The sequence below is a fragment of the Hyaena hyaena genome, unplaced genomic scaffold (genome assembly GCF_003009895.1).
Source record: "Hyaena hyaena isolate Hyena2069 unplaced genomic scaffold, ASM300989v1 scaffold_405, whole genome shotgun sequence".
NCBI classification, from domain to species: domain Eukaryota; kingdom Metazoa; phylum Chordata; class Mammalia; order Carnivora; family Hyaenidae; genus Hyaena; species Hyaena hyaena.
The window spans coordinates 641,759-659,647 of NW_024081039.1; the positions used below are offsets into that span (position 1 = coordinate 641,759).

Sequence of the window (17,889 nt, forward strand, 5' to 3'; positions counted from 1 at the left end):
GTGTTATGTGGAAACTAATTTGACAATAAACTATTTGTAAAAAAAATAAATAAAAAAAAAAAAAAAAAAAGAAATGCCACAAATTAAATTCTGTGACTACAACTAAAAAACAATTTCCTAAGGATTGAAGAAATGCAGAGGTAAAGAAAGAGAGAGTGACAATGTTAAAAATAAAGGGTAAGGGGGGCGCCTGGGTGGCTTAGTCGGTTAAGCGTCCGACTTTCGCTTAGGTCATGATCTCGCGGTTCATGGGTTCAAGCCCCGTGTCGGGCTCTGTGCTGACTGCCAGCTCAGAGCCTGAAGCCTATTTCAGTCTGTGACTCCCTCTCTCTCTGACCCTCCCCTGCTCATGCTGTCTCTCTCTCTCTCTCTCTCTAGAAATAAATAAAACATTAAAAAAAAATAAATAAATAAAGGGTAAGGCATAAAAATTAAAAGGCAAGTAACAAAGCATAAGAGGAAATGTTAATTTTAGTTAATTTTAAATTAATTTAAATTTAGTTAATTTTAGTTAAATTTAGTAAAATTACTAAAGAATTTACATCCATATTCTCTATTAGTCATACATGTAACAAAGCATTTTATGTATAATCATACTCAAGTTGAGACACAACATTACTCTGGATTAACATGGTATTTTTCAAATGCATCTCAACAAGTTTATAATGACCAACTGATTTAATACATAAAAGATACTTTGTTATCAAAGAACTTATGCTCCATTTAAACAATATCCTTATAGTTATCTCCACTTTTGTCTCTCATGCAAAAATACTTTGGTTCATAGCAGAAATATACCAGTTGTTACTTAAGTGTATGTAAGTTCACGCACAGCTGGCTCCCTTAGCAATGTCATGATTCATTCATCCATTATTCCACAAATGTTTAGTGAGAACAGATTATGTGGGAAGCACTGTATTTGGCACTGGGGAGATTATTATCAACCACTGGAAGGGAGTAAGAGAATTAAATAAGCAAATAGATAAATATACAGCATAATTACACAATGGGATAAATGCACTATGAAGGGCGATAAATGCACTAAACACTTGAGATGGAGAAAGGTCTCTCTGAGGAGTTGACAAGCTGAAGGATGAAAAGGCACCTGTATAACAAGCTGGTGGCAGAGAATCCCAGGCGGAGAGAACCTGAGCAGGTAGTGAGTTCAAGGAATGGAGAGGGAGGGCCAGTGTGCCTGGGACACAGTAAGCGTGACTGAAAATGAGCAAGAGCGGGGGACGATGAGAAAGGTAGTGAAGAGACAGATGCAGGCAAGCTGCCAAGAGATGTGACATCTGAAAATGATCTATTCTCCAAGAAACACTTAGAAATGAACTGAGTTTGCTTTGTCTCTGGTACTTACACTTGAGCAGATTTACCCACAGCCAAAGTTGGGAGGAAGGGAGGTGCAGGGAGTCTTCTGATGACAAGGATGGATTCATTCCCAACAAAGAAGCCTCAGTGTGACAGCTGACATCATGGGGAACTGAGGACTGAGGAAGCCTGTCCAACCACAAGAAAGCAAGCTTCACGGTCTCCTGCTTCGTGTAAGCGTGCCTGTAGGTTTCCAACTCCTCTGTCATTAAAGAAATCTGCCATCCTTCAACCAAGTCTGTTGGTGCCTTTCTCTCATTCATAACAAACTGCCATCTTAGCAGATCGGTGTCAGAAGTGTCTTAACGCAAGGCCTTCAGACCCTAACACTAAGCTGATTTCACAGAGATTGGGAAATTTCTGGGGGAAATGACGACACTACAATTGCAGGATTTTAGCTGGGCTGCCATTAAGCCAAGACCACAAAGCTCTGTGATGGAAATCATTTCAGCGCACCACATCCACTCTGGACTCCACGCAGCGTGCCACGTTAGATGAAAAAGAAATCACAACCCAAAATATTCAGACTTCTGCATCTCTGGTTGCTCCCTTAGGCTCTAGGTCACAGACACTCGAGGTCCTCTAAGGAAGGTTGACACTGGGGACCTGGTGACTGATTGGAAGTGTCCAGATGCTAACAAAAACAAAACAAGACTGAAAGCTGGATCCTGACATCACAGAGGGAGTGATCTTGATGGTACTATCTGGGGAAGGCTGAGGACCACCCCTCCCTGTCCCCCAAGCTCCCAGCAGATTATAGTCAGCAAATTCTCCGGGCGGACACTGCATAGCTGCCAAGGTTGTAGCTGCGGAGTAGGTGACAGCTAATCTGGGAAGTGCTTTTGCTCTCTCTGACCCAGTTTTCCCGGTGAACAGAAGGGACAGAAGGGAAACAGGCAGATCTCTGCCAGCGTGGGTGGGGAGTGGGGGTTAGGGAGTCTTGATATTGCTTCTTATTGTGGGACTCTTGGTTTTAATGTGTGTACAACCTAATTGCTGGTATTTCTGCATAAAAATTTATAACCTCAAAACTCTTCAATTTGTGCAAACTAACTGGACTCAGAAATGATGTGTTCAGGGACACCTGGGTGGCTCCATTGGTTAGTCGTCCAACTCTTGATCTAAGCTCAGTTAGTCATCTCATGGTTCGTGAGATCAAGCCCCATGCTGGGCTCTGAGCTGACCACATGGGGCCTGCTTGGGATTCTCTCTCTCTCTCTCTCTCTCTCTCTCTGCCCCTTCCCAGCTGGCACTGTCTGTCTGTCTCACAGTTTGTGAGTTTGAGCTCCACGTCAGGTTTCTGTGCTGACCACTCAGAGCCTAGAGCCTACTTCAGATTCTGTGTCTCCTTCTCTTTCTCTGTCCCTCCCCCAGTCACACATGTGTATGCTAATAAACATTTAAAAAAATGAGGAAAAAAAAGATGGGTAATAAGTGTCGGCAAGTACGCAGAGAAATTAAAACCCTCATACACTGCTGGTGGAAAAATGAAATTATGCAGCCACTGTGGAAAATAGTTTGGAAGTTCCTCAAAGAGTTAGAGTGTTACCATATGGACTCAGGAATTCCACTCCTAGCTATACACCCAAAAGAATTAAAACCATAGGCCCACACAAAAACTCGTACACAGATGTTCATAGCAGCATTATTCATAGTAGCCAGGAAGTGGGAACAACCTAACTATCCATCAGCTGAGGAATGGATAAACGAAATGGAGTTTATCCATACAATGGACTATTATTGGCCATAAAAAGGAAAGAAGTACTGATGCTTGCTACAAGATGGATGAACCTTCAAAAGTCAGACACAAAAGGTGACATTGGTAACATATCAGACGGTACCCTTTATAAAGTGAAATGTCCAGCATGGGCAAATTCAGAGAGAATGGGAGCCAACTAGTGGCTGGGGCAAGTGGCCATAGAGAGGGCTGCTAATGGGTTCAGACTGCCCTCAGGTGGGTCAGCATTGGAGTCTGTTTAGGATGCTACCCTAGGGACGTCATGCTTTGATTCACTTGGATGAAGCCTCTGTCGCATATATTATCCACATCCAGTGAGCGGGCCCACAGCTACTGCAGTGTGAGGAGGGGGTGCAGGGGGAGAGAACATAAACCCTCAATCAAAATGGCTTCTCATGTGTGAAGGCAGTCTTCCTCCAAAGGCGTGGAGTACCCTGCTGAGCACGCGGAGGGCCCCGAGGAGGTGGCACATACAGCTGGGCGTGTGGTGCGCTCCTGAGCCCACCATTTGCCACTACGCAAACTTTACATCCCACTGGCACTCTCCTATTGATTCCTCACCATTCCAAGGGGAAAGCGCTCTGAAAAACAATGGCCAGTCTATGCCTTGATCACGAGAAGTAAAGGGCTCTTAGACTTGACATGTAACGGGAAGCCACTTGGAAGGCTTAACGCAGGAACATGAATAGATCTAATTCGTGTTTTTGTAAAAATCACTCCGGCTGCTGCGAAGGCACAGGACTGGAGAGGCAGTAAGGAGCCTGCCTGCTGTGGCGTCTGAAATGATGGAGCTGCGACACGGAAGCTTTCTGGATCCAGCAAGGTGGCAAACACGGCTTCTAGTGAATCCCTCCCACTACAAACATGTAGAAATGTCTGGAAATGCAAATACAAGCTATTTTAAAACATAGCCAAGTTCTAAAGAAAATAGGAAGAAGAAATAAAGGAGAACCCTCAGGTGAGAGAGATGAAGACGGAATTTTGAGCAGAAGTGGGAAGCACAGGACTGCGGAGGTAAAATGCCTGCAGGCTCCTTGGATGGGATTTCCCTTGTTCAGTGCGAGTGATGCGGTTCTGGATGTCCACATTCAGTGGGAACTAGACCTGAGATCCCTTTAGAAAGGCAGAGCCCTGGAAAGTTATCCCTCCTCCATGAGGGCCTAAAAAACCTCTGCTCATCAGCCTATGGAAGCCTGTTTCTGTTTGGGGCTTTGGATGAGAAATCGACCCTGAGACAGAGCGACCTATAGACATATCTGAATTTATACTCCCTGGGTACCACAGAAATCCAAAACTGGGGAATTCATATCAAACTAGTCCAGTGACAGTGAAACTCCTGGGGTAGCCAACAGGGGCAAACGCAAAAACTGCTCTGCGGGGACAGATTTACAATCCAGGGTGCTTGGGACTCCCACAGAAAACGATCCACTCAGCTATAAAGACAAGCTCATATTAAAAACACATAACCCATGTTAATCTACAATCTTACCTAAGAGTCGATACCACCACAGACAGGAATTAACATCTCAATGACCTTAAAAATAATAGAAGATTCTGAAAGAGACTAAAATCATTAAAAAATGAAAGCAAGAACAGAAGTCAAAATAAAGAACAGGACAGTCTGAGAAAGAGATGGTGGTGGCCAGGAGGAGGTGGCTACAGTGCAGACAGTGAGACAAACGGACTCAGGCTGTATTTGAAGGGCCAGCTTTCAGGAACTGCAGATTGGCTGAACACAGAAGGATGGAAAGAATGAGAATTCCCAGCTGTCAGCTTAAGCAATGAGGTGGATGCTGTGCTGCTTACGGAGATGGAAGGACTCGAGGAGGAAGAGCTTAGTAGGGGGAAGGTGGGCTGGACATGCGGAGTTTGGGACTTCGATTAGACATCCAAGCAAAGACATCAGGTAGGAGGCTGAATATTCAAATCCAGAGCTTGAGTTAGAACACAAGATTAGAGAGATCACTTTAGGCAGTAGTAGCATATAGGTGATATTTAAAACCTTGTAAATTACTATGTATTCATTGTTCAGGATTTAACTTCAGAGGCAGGCGCCTCCATAAAGCCTTAAATGACCTCTTAAGCACAGTGATGGGCTCTGGGAGTAACTGTATCCCCTTTACATACCGTGTGATTGTTCATTTACCTGTCTCCCTACCATCCCTGACACCTAGCCCAGTGCCTGGAATACAACCAGGAGTCACCGTGTTTATTCTGTTCCTGGATGGATGACTCTTCTGGGATTCTGAATGCTGGCCTCTGGCACAGGATCCTAGAAAGCATGGGCGGGCACTCCAAAATATTTACTGAATGAATAAATGAGCGAACCTTCTGAGCAGCTAGACTCTGACTGCTTTCACTCAGAGCCAAAGATGTGAAATACTGGATACACTCATCTAGCTCCGTTTGAGGTAAAGAAGCCAGCAACTGTCTGAGCTCTTCTTCAATGCAAGTATCCTGGAATAAAAGGAGAAAAAATGCCTCCATAGTTAAGCTCAACAACAGAGACAACAAAAGTACCCAAAGAATCAAAACAAAAAATGAAACAAAAGAGTAAAGAGAAATTGGTGCTTTTAGTCTTGTAATGCATTGCCCACCCAGGTAAATAGACCATCACTTAACTCTGAGTTCTGGACTTCTGTGTCTGCTGCCTCAGTCCGAAACCCCTACTGCAAAGTTTAGCTCTTGATTCAAAATGAGTGATCACATTCTTCCTTCTTCTATTGCTCTCTGGCTTCTAAAATCCAGAACTCATTAGTGATTTTCTCTAATAGCTTACATCTAGCATATGCATTTGTCTATTTTTCAACAACTGATTGCAAGGTTTCTGATCTTCACCTTCTAGGAAGGCCTATAAAAGCTGCTCAAGTAGCACGCTCTGGGGCACCTGGGTGGCTCAGTCGGTTAAGCATCCGACTTTGTCTCAGGTCATGATCTCACGGTTCGTGAGTTCGAGCCCCGGGTCGGGCTCTGTGCTGACAGCCAGCTCAGAGCCTGAAGCCTGTTTCAGATTTTCTGTGTCTCCCTCTCTCTCTGACCCTCCCCTGCTCACACTGTCTCTCTCTCTCTCAGAAATAAATTAAAAACATTTAAAAAAAAAAAAAAGAAGAAGCACGCTCTGATACCTATAAGTGGTTAGTGATTACCACCTGCGAGGAGTGATACACGGGTACCTACATGCAGAGGTTAGTAAATACCTGTGCCAAGTGATACATCAGCATCCACACATGGTGCTTCTCCAGGGGCTGTTCTGTGCCCCAGGAAACTTTCAGCAATATCTTCAGTTTTGGTTGTTACAACTTTGGGGATGCTACTGGCATCCAGTGAGTAGATGCTAGGGAGGCAGCTAGCCACCCTACAGTGCACAGAACAATCTTCAACAACAAAGAATTATTTGGCCCAAAATGTCAGGAGTGTTGAGGTTGAGAAAACCTGATCTATAGCAATATTAGAATAAGGGACCAACTCATCGGTGTTAACAGGCTATGAAGTTACCATCTGGTGGACAGAGACTTCCAATACCCAGAAAGGAAAATAACACAAGAGAAACAACATCTTCTGATAAATCAGGAAATCTTAGTATAAAAACTACAGTTTCAGGTTTATATCTAGTTTACCTGCTTGTGAAAAGTTATCAACAAACTGGTGTTTTTCAAACTGCTTTTTGAAAAGTTACTTCGTACCCCAGGTGAAGACAATATATTAATCTATTTTTCACTCACTGGATTATTTTATTTGCTTACCTCGTTTAATGATGGCAAAGGAGGTGGTGGGAGAAAAAAGCGAAGATCACTCTCTTTGCTTCGTGCCAAACCGATAAGAGTTCTCAGGTCACAGGCTTGAGCAATTATCCTATACTGGTAATCTATTGTAAAAGTATGTTGTTAACACCCAAACTGACTTGTAGCTGTTTCAAGAATTAAATAAGCAATTTACTTTTTAAACTACAAGTTTATGATTCAAAATTTCCCAAGTCTCTGTTCACAATGACAACTGCCTTTACAAAACCAGTAAGCTAGATGTCCAACATTTCCATGACTGATCTCACAATTCTCCTCAACATATATGTAGGCATATCACAGTATAAGTAAGCTTTTGAAGATCTGAACCTTCAGTGTGAAAATCGACAGGTCAAAACCAGTTTAACTTCTCCTTTTCTTTGTACTAATTCTAGCGTTTAAAAACTGTTTTGCTCACTACTCAAAAAACCTGAGGCTGCACTGAGATCTACTTTCCCTGACACGGGAAGGTGCTCTGGCATTCCATGACGTCCATGAATCATGTGAGGTTCCAGGTGGAGATACGCTGTCTCAGCCGTCAGGATTCAACCACTCCTTCCTTTCTGTATTGTCCTGAATGTTTGTGTCCCCCTCCCCTCATACATAGATGGAAACCTGATCCCCAGTGTCATGGTATTTGGAGGTGGGAAGTCTCTGGGAGCCCCCATGACTGGGATTACTGCCTTTATAAAAGAGACCCGGAGAGATCCTTTGTCCCCTCTGCCCCGTGAGGACACAGTGAAAAGCTGGTCATCTATGAACCAGGAAGCACATCCTCACCAGACACCAAATCTGCCGGCACTCTGATCTTGTATTTCCCAGGCTACAGAACTGTAAGAAATACATTTCTATTGTTTATAAGCCACGCAGTCTATGGAATTGTGTTACAGCAGCTCAAAGCGACTGAGCTATGTATCCTAAACACAACTACAACCACCGAAGCAGACATTATTTTTAATAACGGGTGAGTTCTTCAAATCAAATGGGGAACTTTTTTAACACCTACATGCTAGGACTCCAGCTCTGAGTTTTCTGATATAGTAAGTCTGAAATGGAATCCTGGAAGGTAGGTTTTTAAAAAGATTTTTATTCTAAGTCTTCACTCAAAGTAAGCTTACATTGTACGTTATTAAAATTATACCTACCAATCAATTAATTAGGTTGCGTGGAGGCAGAGATCTTATTCCGATACTTTTCTTTGAAAACATTCTTTTTTGTATTTGTTTTAATTAATTTATTGTTGACAGAGAGAAAGAATGCGTGGGAGGGGCAGAGAAAGAGGGAGACAGAGGATCTGTCTGTTAGCACAGAGCCCAATGTGGGGCTCGAATGCATGAACTGTGAGACCATGACCTGAGCCAAAGTTGGACACTTAACCGACTGAGCCACTTAGGTGCCCCAAACATTATTCTTTTTTTATTTATCCCTGTTTATAAGATAACTCTACTAATAAAGTATACTTTAGTCCCTATTCTATAATCAGAGCAGATCTGAGCTCTTGCTTATGTACTTATACTGTAGGACTTGCAGTGTTTAAATACAATTAAATATTTTAAAGCTTCCTTTAAAAACAATACACACACACAAATCAGGTACATTTAACTAATAATTAGAGCCAAGTAGATTGTCAAAGTGAAAGCAAAAATAACTGTATGCTGCAGGAAGTGATTAAAATATGTCATTAAATAGGAACCACAAGAAAACGTGAATACAACATTAGGCTATAGCTAATCGGCACCAAGAGTTTCTCTAATCAGCAAAACTTCATTCTGGTAGAAAGTTACACCAATAGATCTTCCCCAGTTTTGAGGCCATTCTTAACCAACCTCACCCAGTGGCCAGGCGAGCAGGCTTCCTACTTTCTCAATCACAGGAGTTTCTTTAGAAAATTTTTGAAAATATTTTTTTATATATATTAAGGCATCCTGAATTATTTTCCTTTCCTAGCATCTCCTTTCCTTCCCTTTAGATCAGAGGTCAGGAGCGAGCTGGCGGCATGGCGGGCACTCAGAGGGCCTCATTACCGTGCCAGTGGTGGGTCTCCGACATCTCCTGCACAGCCTGCAGTCGCGCCGTCCTGTCCTCCGACCGGCTCTTCCTCAGGAGCAGCCACACAGCACATTCATGATCCTCCACATCGACTGGGCTGAGGGTGTCTTTGCAGAAAGAAAATAGGACAGGACCACGTAAACGGTGTGAACAGTTAGAACATTTCATCCTCTCACTTACTGAAGATGGTAATCTGTAAGTATTTGAAATCTACAGTTACAGAGTAAAATCCACTTACCACAACTATATTTAATCAATTTTATTATTTTGCCATATTTGTTTAATCTATATGTGTGTAGTTTTTTCTAAACCATGTGAAAGGAAACTGCAGACATAATATTTCACTCTTTCTCAGTCAACCCAATCTCCTACGAATGAGCCTGCATTCTCCTCTATACTCACGATGCCATTATAACACCCAAGAATGCTAACAAAAATCTTCCAAAACCATCTAAAATCCAGTCTAACTCCATATTCAAATTTCTCCAAGTGTCCCCAAAATATCTTCAGAGCTGTTTTTTAAAAACCAGGATTTGAGGGGCGCCTGGGTGGCTCAGTCAGTTAAGCGTCCAACTTCGGCTCAGGTCATGATCTCATGGTTCGTGGGTTTGAGCCCCGTGTCAGGCTCTGTGCTGACAGCTCAGAGCCTGGAGCCTGCTTCGGACTGTGTCTTCCTCTCTCTCTGACCCTCCCCTGCTCAGGCTTTCTCTCTCTCTCTCTCTCAGAAATAAAACATTAAAAAAAATTTTTTTTAAAAATCAGGATTTGATTAAGTCTCTTTAGTATGTTTTAATTCTTTTAAATTTTTTTTAATGTTTTTTATTCATTTCTAGGAGAGAGAGAGAGAGAGACAGCGCGAGCAGGGGAGGGTCAGAGAGAGAGGGAGATACAGACTCTGAAATAGGCTCCAGGCTCTGAGCTGGCAGTCAGCACAGAGCCCGACGCGGGGCCCGAACCCACGAACCGTGAGACCATGACCCAAGCGAAAGCCGGACGCCCAACTGACTAAGCCACCCAGGTGACCCTCTTTTAATTCTTTTAAAAAACTGTTTATTTTGAGAGAGAGTGAGCAAGGGAAGAGCAGAAAAAGAAGGAGACAGAATCTTGAGCAGAATCCCAAGCAGGCTTCATGCTGCCAACACAGAGCCCAACATGGGGCTCGAACCCACAAACCGTGAGATCATGACTCGAGTACGAAACCAAGAGTCAGATGCTTAACCGACTGAACTACTCAGGAGAACCTAGTATCTTTTAATTCTTAAAAATGTTCTCACCTTTCTCATGATGCCAACTTTTTAAAGAGATTGAGTAAGCTCTTTCATAGTTAACTCCACACTGTAGATCTGCTTGATTGTAAAATCTATATTATTGATGCAATTTCTCATTATGAGAAAGCATGGGAGTGATTTTCTAACAAATTTAAAATTCTGAAACACTCATCAAGAGAAAAAGATATAGTCAGTCTCAATATTCCCTTATAGCTATCTAACAACAAAACATCTACGAAGTGGAAGGAAGAAAACTGTCCATCAAGCCCTTAAAATTCAATATAGCCCAAGAGAATAACGTCACTCAACCTTCCATATCAATAATAGATGCCAGTATAAGAGATGGGAAAAAAAGATCTCAAGTTGATCACCAAATGACTTTCAGATACTGATACAGATGCCAACTCAAATATTTGGTACTTACCAGCAAACGGGCCCCGCAGTATCTTGGCTGACGTTGCCAATACTTTTCTTACTACTTTGTGAAGCTCTTTTCTTGCCTGGTAGGTGATTCCTAAAATGATTACAAATTTAGATAAAACCAAGTATGTACTCCTAACGCTATGCTCTAATACTTCAAACAAAAATATATAAGCTACAAATTTTTTCAGAAATATAAAAGAGCTTTTTTCTCTTTTCTTATCACTATCAAAACAACTAAAACCATTATGAGAACACAGCACTCTAGATCCCAAAATAAGACTGCTCTCCAAGTCAGAAAAAAGTAAAAAACTAAACAAAAACAAAAACCCTATCTAACTAAAGCCAACAAAAATCCTCACATGCCACATAGGTTTGACTACATTCAGGAAAATGTCCCTTGACAATAGCCCTTCTCAAACTGAAATTGGGGATACCTTAATGAGATTTATCTTTGCGATCCAGATAAATTGTAAACTATAAAAATTATCTGTGTAACTGAAATTGTAACGCACCAGGTGAGATAGTAATAAATACAAACAGGGCAGAGTGGTGATACAGATGGCTGTAGACAGGGAAACCCAGGACCTGCCCCACTCAGAGAACATGACGCATGACCAGGCATGGCTACTCTGGCCAACAATGTAGGAACAGGCAGCTGTAAGTCAAGTGTAGTGACTCACCAGGCCACCCTTATACCGATGAAAAGATCTGCCTCTGCTCTAAAATTTCATGTTCACCAAACAACTGTCTGGTTACTAATTAGGTTTCCATGGGACCTAAATGTGGAGAACAGGAATGTTCTGACGAGTAAAGACAGGTTTTCCAGCCTCCGTGACAGATTTCTGCCCTCTGCTAGTAGGCTGGTATTCAGATTTATGAATCCGTGTGATGATTTTAGTTCGCATGAATAAATTCCTTACAGCGGGATTGTAGCTGAGCTAAATGACGAAAATCATGTTTTTATACTTGCCAAACTGAGGGGCAGCCTCTGAACTGACCTCTGCTAAGGTGTGGAATTCCAAATTCAGAATAAAACAGCCAGCTAGTCTTCGCTTCATTTAGTTACATGAGGATCGCAAACCTGAATTAAATATGGAAGTTCAAAATCTGGTCTTCCGTTAATTCTTTAGGAACTTGGTTCTTACAGGATTTGGTGATTCTCAGAATCAGGTGAACCTACCTTGTTAATATTGTGTTTTAAATACTCATCTTAAAATTTAATAACTACCCTCCATTTTTCACAAAAATGGGATTACTTTACCATAAACTTACCATAATTTTCTCTTTTATCTAAAGAAACTGTGTGCAAATATATGTATGACTTCATTTTTTCTCTTTCTACTACTTGAGTATCTAATGTCAAAGACTTCTTCAGAGCCAGAACTTCATATGTAAGAAATAAAGAACCGCTTAAAAAGAAACAAGAAATTCATCATAAATACATGATGTAAATGTAACATAAGAGCCATTTTTTTTTTACATGAAAGAATAACAGAACTATATTAGTTATGGAGCTCATCAAATTGAGTATCACAGGCCCAACCTGTCCAACAGCCCAGCTCCTGAACCAGTGGATTGAGAAGATTATTTCCCAAAAATGGTGAAAAAGGTTAAAGGGCAGAATCTCCCAAAACAGGATGGGAAAACAGTACTTAGTAAACACTGAGGGAGATAAAATGTGTTGTGAACAAGAAGTTTTATATGCATTATCGATTTGCACCCCATAATGAACAGAAGTCTCCTCAACATGTACACTGCGGATTGAGCCAGTCTTTTTATTAAGCTTTGCAGAGGACTTTTTTCATTCTTTTCACTGGGAAACAGGATGTATGTACAGTAATGTGCATATAACATACACTATACTCATATAAATGTATATAAATGTATACACACACATTTCAGTTTAATGAATAATAATTACGATATCCAGGCAAAAGCAGAACATTAACAGTACCCCAGAAGCCCACAGTGCATCCCTTCCTGATCCTGACCCACACTCTTATCTCTACAGCTAATTATCATTTTGACTTTTATTATAATAATGTCCTTGTTTCTCCTTACAGTTTGCCATGTATACATGCATCCTTCAACAACAGAGCCTAATTGTGTCTGTGGACTTGTAGGAATGGAATCACAGTGTTATGTATTCTATTGCTCAGCTTGTTTGTGGGATTCATTCCTGGTGTTGCATCTATCAGTAGTTCGTGCATTTATATTTTCCTATGGTCTGTGATTCAGCCATTGTATGGGTATACAACTTACCCATTCTACCACAGATGGGCATTCAGGGAATTCCTGGCTTGAGTCTCTTACAAACAATCTTGTTATATATCTTACATATCTACACTGCATACATGTGCATATGCTCCTTTAAGATACTCATCTAGAAGCAGAATTACAGACTTTCTGACTGTATATATACTATTCAACTTTATTAGATACTGTCAAACTGTTTTTCCCAAAAGATAAGCCAATCTGTACTCCTACCACCAGCATATGAAAATTTCTCCTTTCCTAAGAGCCTAAAGTCAAGTTAAAGTCTCCTAAAGTCAATTTTTAAATGTGAGATACAATGTTCTTTGGTATGTACCCAAAATGAAGGCAATGAAGGGGTTTTTCCCTGATCTGACTGACCTACATGCTCCCTAAATCCAGACACAAAAGCTGCACTGTCTGGACTCAGGGCTTCATAACATCAGTTATACTAAGCATTCTTCTGACCTTTGGTTTCCACCCTAAAGCTAAAGCAGATAAGACAGGAAGGCCAGACACTGGCCAACACCAGAGGAACAGACGGCTCTGAAGAATCCCTCCTCTCTTGGGAAACTAAGCACCCAAAAAGAGCAAATGTATTCAGTATTTTTAACATGTTTTCCATGAAAGACAAAATTCTTTTTAAAAAGTTTTTTTAAACGCTTATTCATTTTTGAGCGACAGAGAGACAGAATGCAAACCAAGGAGGGGCAGAGAGAGAGACACACACACACAGAATTCAAAGCAGGCTCCAGGCTCTGAGCTGTCAGCACAGAGCCCGATGCGGAGCTCGAATCTACGAAAGGTAAGATCCTGACCTGAGCTGAAGTCGGACACTCAACTGATTGAGCCACCCAGGTGCTCCAATAAAATTCTTTACTAGAAACTACGTGATTAATTTTCACTATATTCCTGAATATAATTGTGAAACAAAGTATATTACATTTATCTTTTGCCTGGAATGATTCAAAGAGAAAAATCATCTATCTTTTGCCTTACATTGGTGTCATGGAGAAATGTATGCATTTGAATAAAAGGCCAAATATGCCTCCTTTACCATTTTAGCACCTAAGGGTTATATGTGTGTATGTGCGTGCGTATGTGTGTGTGTATATATAAATACATATATATATGATCAAAAAGAATATTAACAAATACAGAATAGTATTAGATGTATATTAACATATACACCCATCTTTTCCAAAAAAAGGAAGGAAAGTCACTCCATTCATTAAGCATGTGCCTCTGAAGAGCATGGGATAGATGTCAATCTGCTGGTGTTCTTAGTTCAGCCTCATGAGAGCTCTATGGTGATTTAAAGGGTTTTCAAAAATAGTTCTATCTAGTCAATTTTTACCTTTCTTATCCACTTAAGAACCCAACATGAGATGTGAGGTGCGTGAGAGCTAATTACTGAGTGCCTGCTGTGTGTGTGTGTGTGTGTGTGTGTGTGAGAGAGAGAGAGAGAAGCGCTCTCTTCAGAGCAACAATGCCTCGTGGCTGGAATGCCCCCCCATACATACCCTTGGACCCAAGATATGACACTTCTCAGAAAGGAAAGTACCTGAATCGAGACAACACTGAAGTGGTCGAACCAGTGTTTAACCAGTGGCTCATCCACCTAATTCCAAAATCTATACCCTGTTGCCACCATCCTCCCCCCCATGCTACCTGGAAATCACTTCCACTGAGATTTCAAATAGGAGTATAAAGAAGCCAATTAAGATTTCAGTTGATACTTACCCTAAAATAAGTGATCCAGTAAACTTTATTATATTTCCTTCAAAAAGAAAGGAAAAAAAGTCAGTGTGATGAATTTCATTTTTAAAATGTGATAGGAAATATGCAAGTGTCTCTCCTTACATTATATAATTGGGCAAGAAGTCACTGATATTCTTCCATGCATATGATCAGTTCCTACCAATACAAGGCTTCCTATCCCCAGATGCAAACGAACCAAAAAACACTGGGTACAAACATATAATCTACATTTCATACTCCTTCTCATTTCATACAATTCTCCCCTTCTTGTACCTCTTATTCTGTCATTCCCAGCAAAGCAGACACCCCAGGCCTGCTGCACACTACTGGTCATGCCCTGTGCTTCCACCGAGTGCAACAGCCACGAAGCTAACCTGCCTTCTGACTCCTTTTCATTCACAACCAGTTAAATAAAGGGATGAGGAGAGTTCTATCACTGCGAGGGCTGGAGTGAAGGGATTACACTTGTGACCTAAGGACACAAAGTGACTTTTCCCAAAGTAATTATGTCATAATTGGTGGTTAAGTGCATATGTACATAACCCAATTAAAAATAATGGTTACATTCTACAAGTTTACTTGTAATTTTTTTAATGTAAAAAAGAACTCCTAGTGGAAGACACAGCCAGTTGCCTATCTGACACACACAAGCCCCCTAATCCTCACTGCACAACCTGATTACTATCTAAAAATATTCGAATTCCTGACTCCGGCAGCTAGGGCAGGCTGTGCAACACGGCTATAGCCAATCAAACAGAGACGCAGGTCCATAGGGAGAGACCCCTCTCCAAATAAAGAGACAAAGCTTCATAAGATGGCTTTTGGCCTTTCTACCTTCTGGATGTCTAGAGATTCAACAACCATCTTGTGACCACAAGGACAATAAAGATAACGGAGCAGGAAGACAGGAGGTTTGCTAAACTGCGATTCTAGCTCTAAACGGTCTCTGTCTTGACTTCCTGTTATGTAAGAAAAATGATAACTTTACTGTTTTAAGCCACTGTAGTCAAGCTTCTATGATGCACTGAACACAACCTTAACTGACAATGCATTTAGGCTCTGCCGTCTGTCTGCAAAACCTACGTAACCTTTCATTTACTGGGTGTGTAGAGGTGGCCCTTGGTCAGACTTCCACTTAGGCTGCTGACAACATATTTCCTTCCTTACTGAGAGATAAGGAACTCTCCTCAACTGGCTTCTCTATGCATCAGGAAAGGAAGATGGACATCCCTCCCAAACTCTAAGACCTTAGTAATGGTTCCAGAACCAAGTAGGGGGACAGTTGCAGGAGGTCTGCAGGGATAAGATCCGAGCTGTGACAGAGCTTCCTGGCTGTGCAGCTCCTCTGGGATGTTTTTCTTTCCAAGATGGCTTCCCAGACTTCCTTCCCTCCACCCTCACCCTGGGGGCCCTGGGGGCCCTGGAAGTGGCTCGCTGCTTTCTCTACTTTTACCACGTGCTATGTTTCTTTCTCAATGGGCCCTGGGAACAGAATGCAGTCTCACAGCCTTTTCTCCTATCCTAAAGTCAATTCACTACTCTTGAGTTTGTCCTTTAGAAATGATGAGAGAAGAAAAGCTCCCCTCTCTGTCCCCACCCTTCTTTTTTTGTTTAAAATACACAATCACAGGGGGCCTGGGTGGCTCAGGCAGTTAGGTATCTGACTTTTGATGTCAGCCCATGTTATGATCTTAGGTTTCGTGAGTTTGAGTCCCATGTCAGGCTCAGCGCTGACAGTGTGGAGCCTGCTTGGGATTCTCTCCCTCCCTCTCTGCCCTTACCCCACTCACTCTCTCAAAACAAACAAACAAACTTAAAAAAAATACAGAATCACAGAACTTTTCTAGATGAAAAGGACCTATCCTTAAAAAAAAAAAAAAAATCTATCTTACAGAACAAGCAGAAGCTCCATGAAAACAGGGACTTTGTCCTAATCCATACCGAATCCTAAGGGCCTAGAATAGTACCTGGCATATAGTAGATGGTAAATAAATAATTTGTCAAATGAATGAAAGATGATCTAGGCCTATCTTCTCTTTTACAAATAAAGATTAGGAATAAATAGGTAAATAAAGACTTAAAAATAAAGATACCAAATCAGAACTAGATCCTAACCACCCATAGGGCAAGTACGGTATCTTCTTGGCTCACCGCTGAATTCCCAGAACCTAATACACGTGCCTGGCACTTGTTCTTGCAGAAACTTGCTGCTGAATGAGAATGTGGTGTTACTTGAGTTTGAAAAGATGAGCATGAATTTGACAGGAAACATAGGGGAGGATAAAAGATTCTCAAAAACAGGAGTATGCATGGCTCTGGGATCACAAATTTGGGGTGCACCATTAGCACAGAAAGTGCAGAAACAAAAGTGAGATTTATCATTGATTAATAAGTTTTTGTGGACCCCCTGGGGAACTCGGCCATAATTCTATCACTGTTTCCATAAGGAATATTGTTGTTGAAACTACTCACTGATGTCTCTCCAGTATGCGGTGCTTTGGGGAGGAGGAGCTGAGGTGCCTATTCTTCTGCAACAGATGATACAATAAGCAGCCAAGGACATTCTGTGTATTTAGAACAATTATAACAAATTTAACTTCACAGCTAATTTATAACATTTAACTATAAGAACAAGCCACAATCACAGTTGGGTTGCCTATAGAGTTTGATTTTTCAAGACCAGGAAAGAAACTTTTCCATTAACAAAGAAATTTCATCCTTAAAAAAGACATCCTAGAGTAATACTTTGGTGGCACTTTGTTCTTCAAACCAAGTCCAACTGTGTACAATGATTAGTAGGAAGCAGGAAAACACAGATTATTAATCAGAATGTCAATGTGAATTAAAAATTTTTAAATATTTTTTAAAATATACATAAATACATATATTTATATTTACCTGCGATGACCAAAGGCCCTACAGAAATGAAAAATGCTCTGAATGGAAGACATACTTAGAACCCTGCAAGCATTCGGCTTCCCTCTAGCTCCTTCAGGATGGTACCCAACATGGTTTAAAATCCTTTGTTAGCTGTTGGCATCATATCAGAGAAGAACTGTCACTCAACTACTTCATCAACTGACTAAAGGAGATCGAAATATGATGCAATGGTTTCTAGAACAACTCAGTATTCTAGAATCATTATCAAACTGTTTTTGGGTAAGACTGGTTTTCTTTTGTGTTTGTTATAAAGGGAAAGAAAAGAAAGCGCCTTTGGGGACTCATGTGAGAAAAGGTCCTTTGG

At 41.3% G+C, this 17,889-nt stretch overlaps 1 protein-coding gene across 5 annotated transcripts in view; it reads right to left on the minus strand.

Annotated features, from left to right (window-relative positions):
- SERAC1 (serine active site containing 1) overlaps window positions 1-17,889 on the minus strand; it is an 83,715-nt gene that overhangs the window by 33,240 nt on the left and 32,586 nt on the right. For 2 of the 5 annotated variants that reach the window (XR_005531716.1, XM_039252084.1), the window contains exons 1-8: window positions 17,544-17,609; window positions 17,118-17,209; window positions 14,628-14,664; window positions 11,904-12,040; window positions 10,633-10,722; window positions 8,916-9,047; window positions 6,856-6,977; window positions 5,441-5,569 (exon numbers count right to left, since the gene is read on the minus strand). Coding sequence is in view for 4 of the 5 variants with exons in the window: in XM_039252084.1 (XP_039108015.1) it covers window positions 5,441-5,569; window positions 6,856-6,977; window positions 8,916-9,047; window positions 10,633-10,722; window positions 11,904-12,040; window positions 14,628-14,664; window positions 17,118-17,209; window positions 17,544-17,596 (792 nt within the window). In the remaining variant the exon portion in view is untranslated. Of the gene's footprint in view, window positions 1-5,440; window positions 5,570-6,855; window positions 6,978-8,915; window positions 9,048-10,632; window positions 10,723-11,903; window positions 12,041-14,627; window positions 14,665-17,117; window positions 17,210-17,543; window positions 17,624-17,889 lie in introns of those variants that run through there. The other 3 variants (XM_039252087.1, XM_039252085.1, XM_039252086.1) reach the window with 3 other exon arrangements.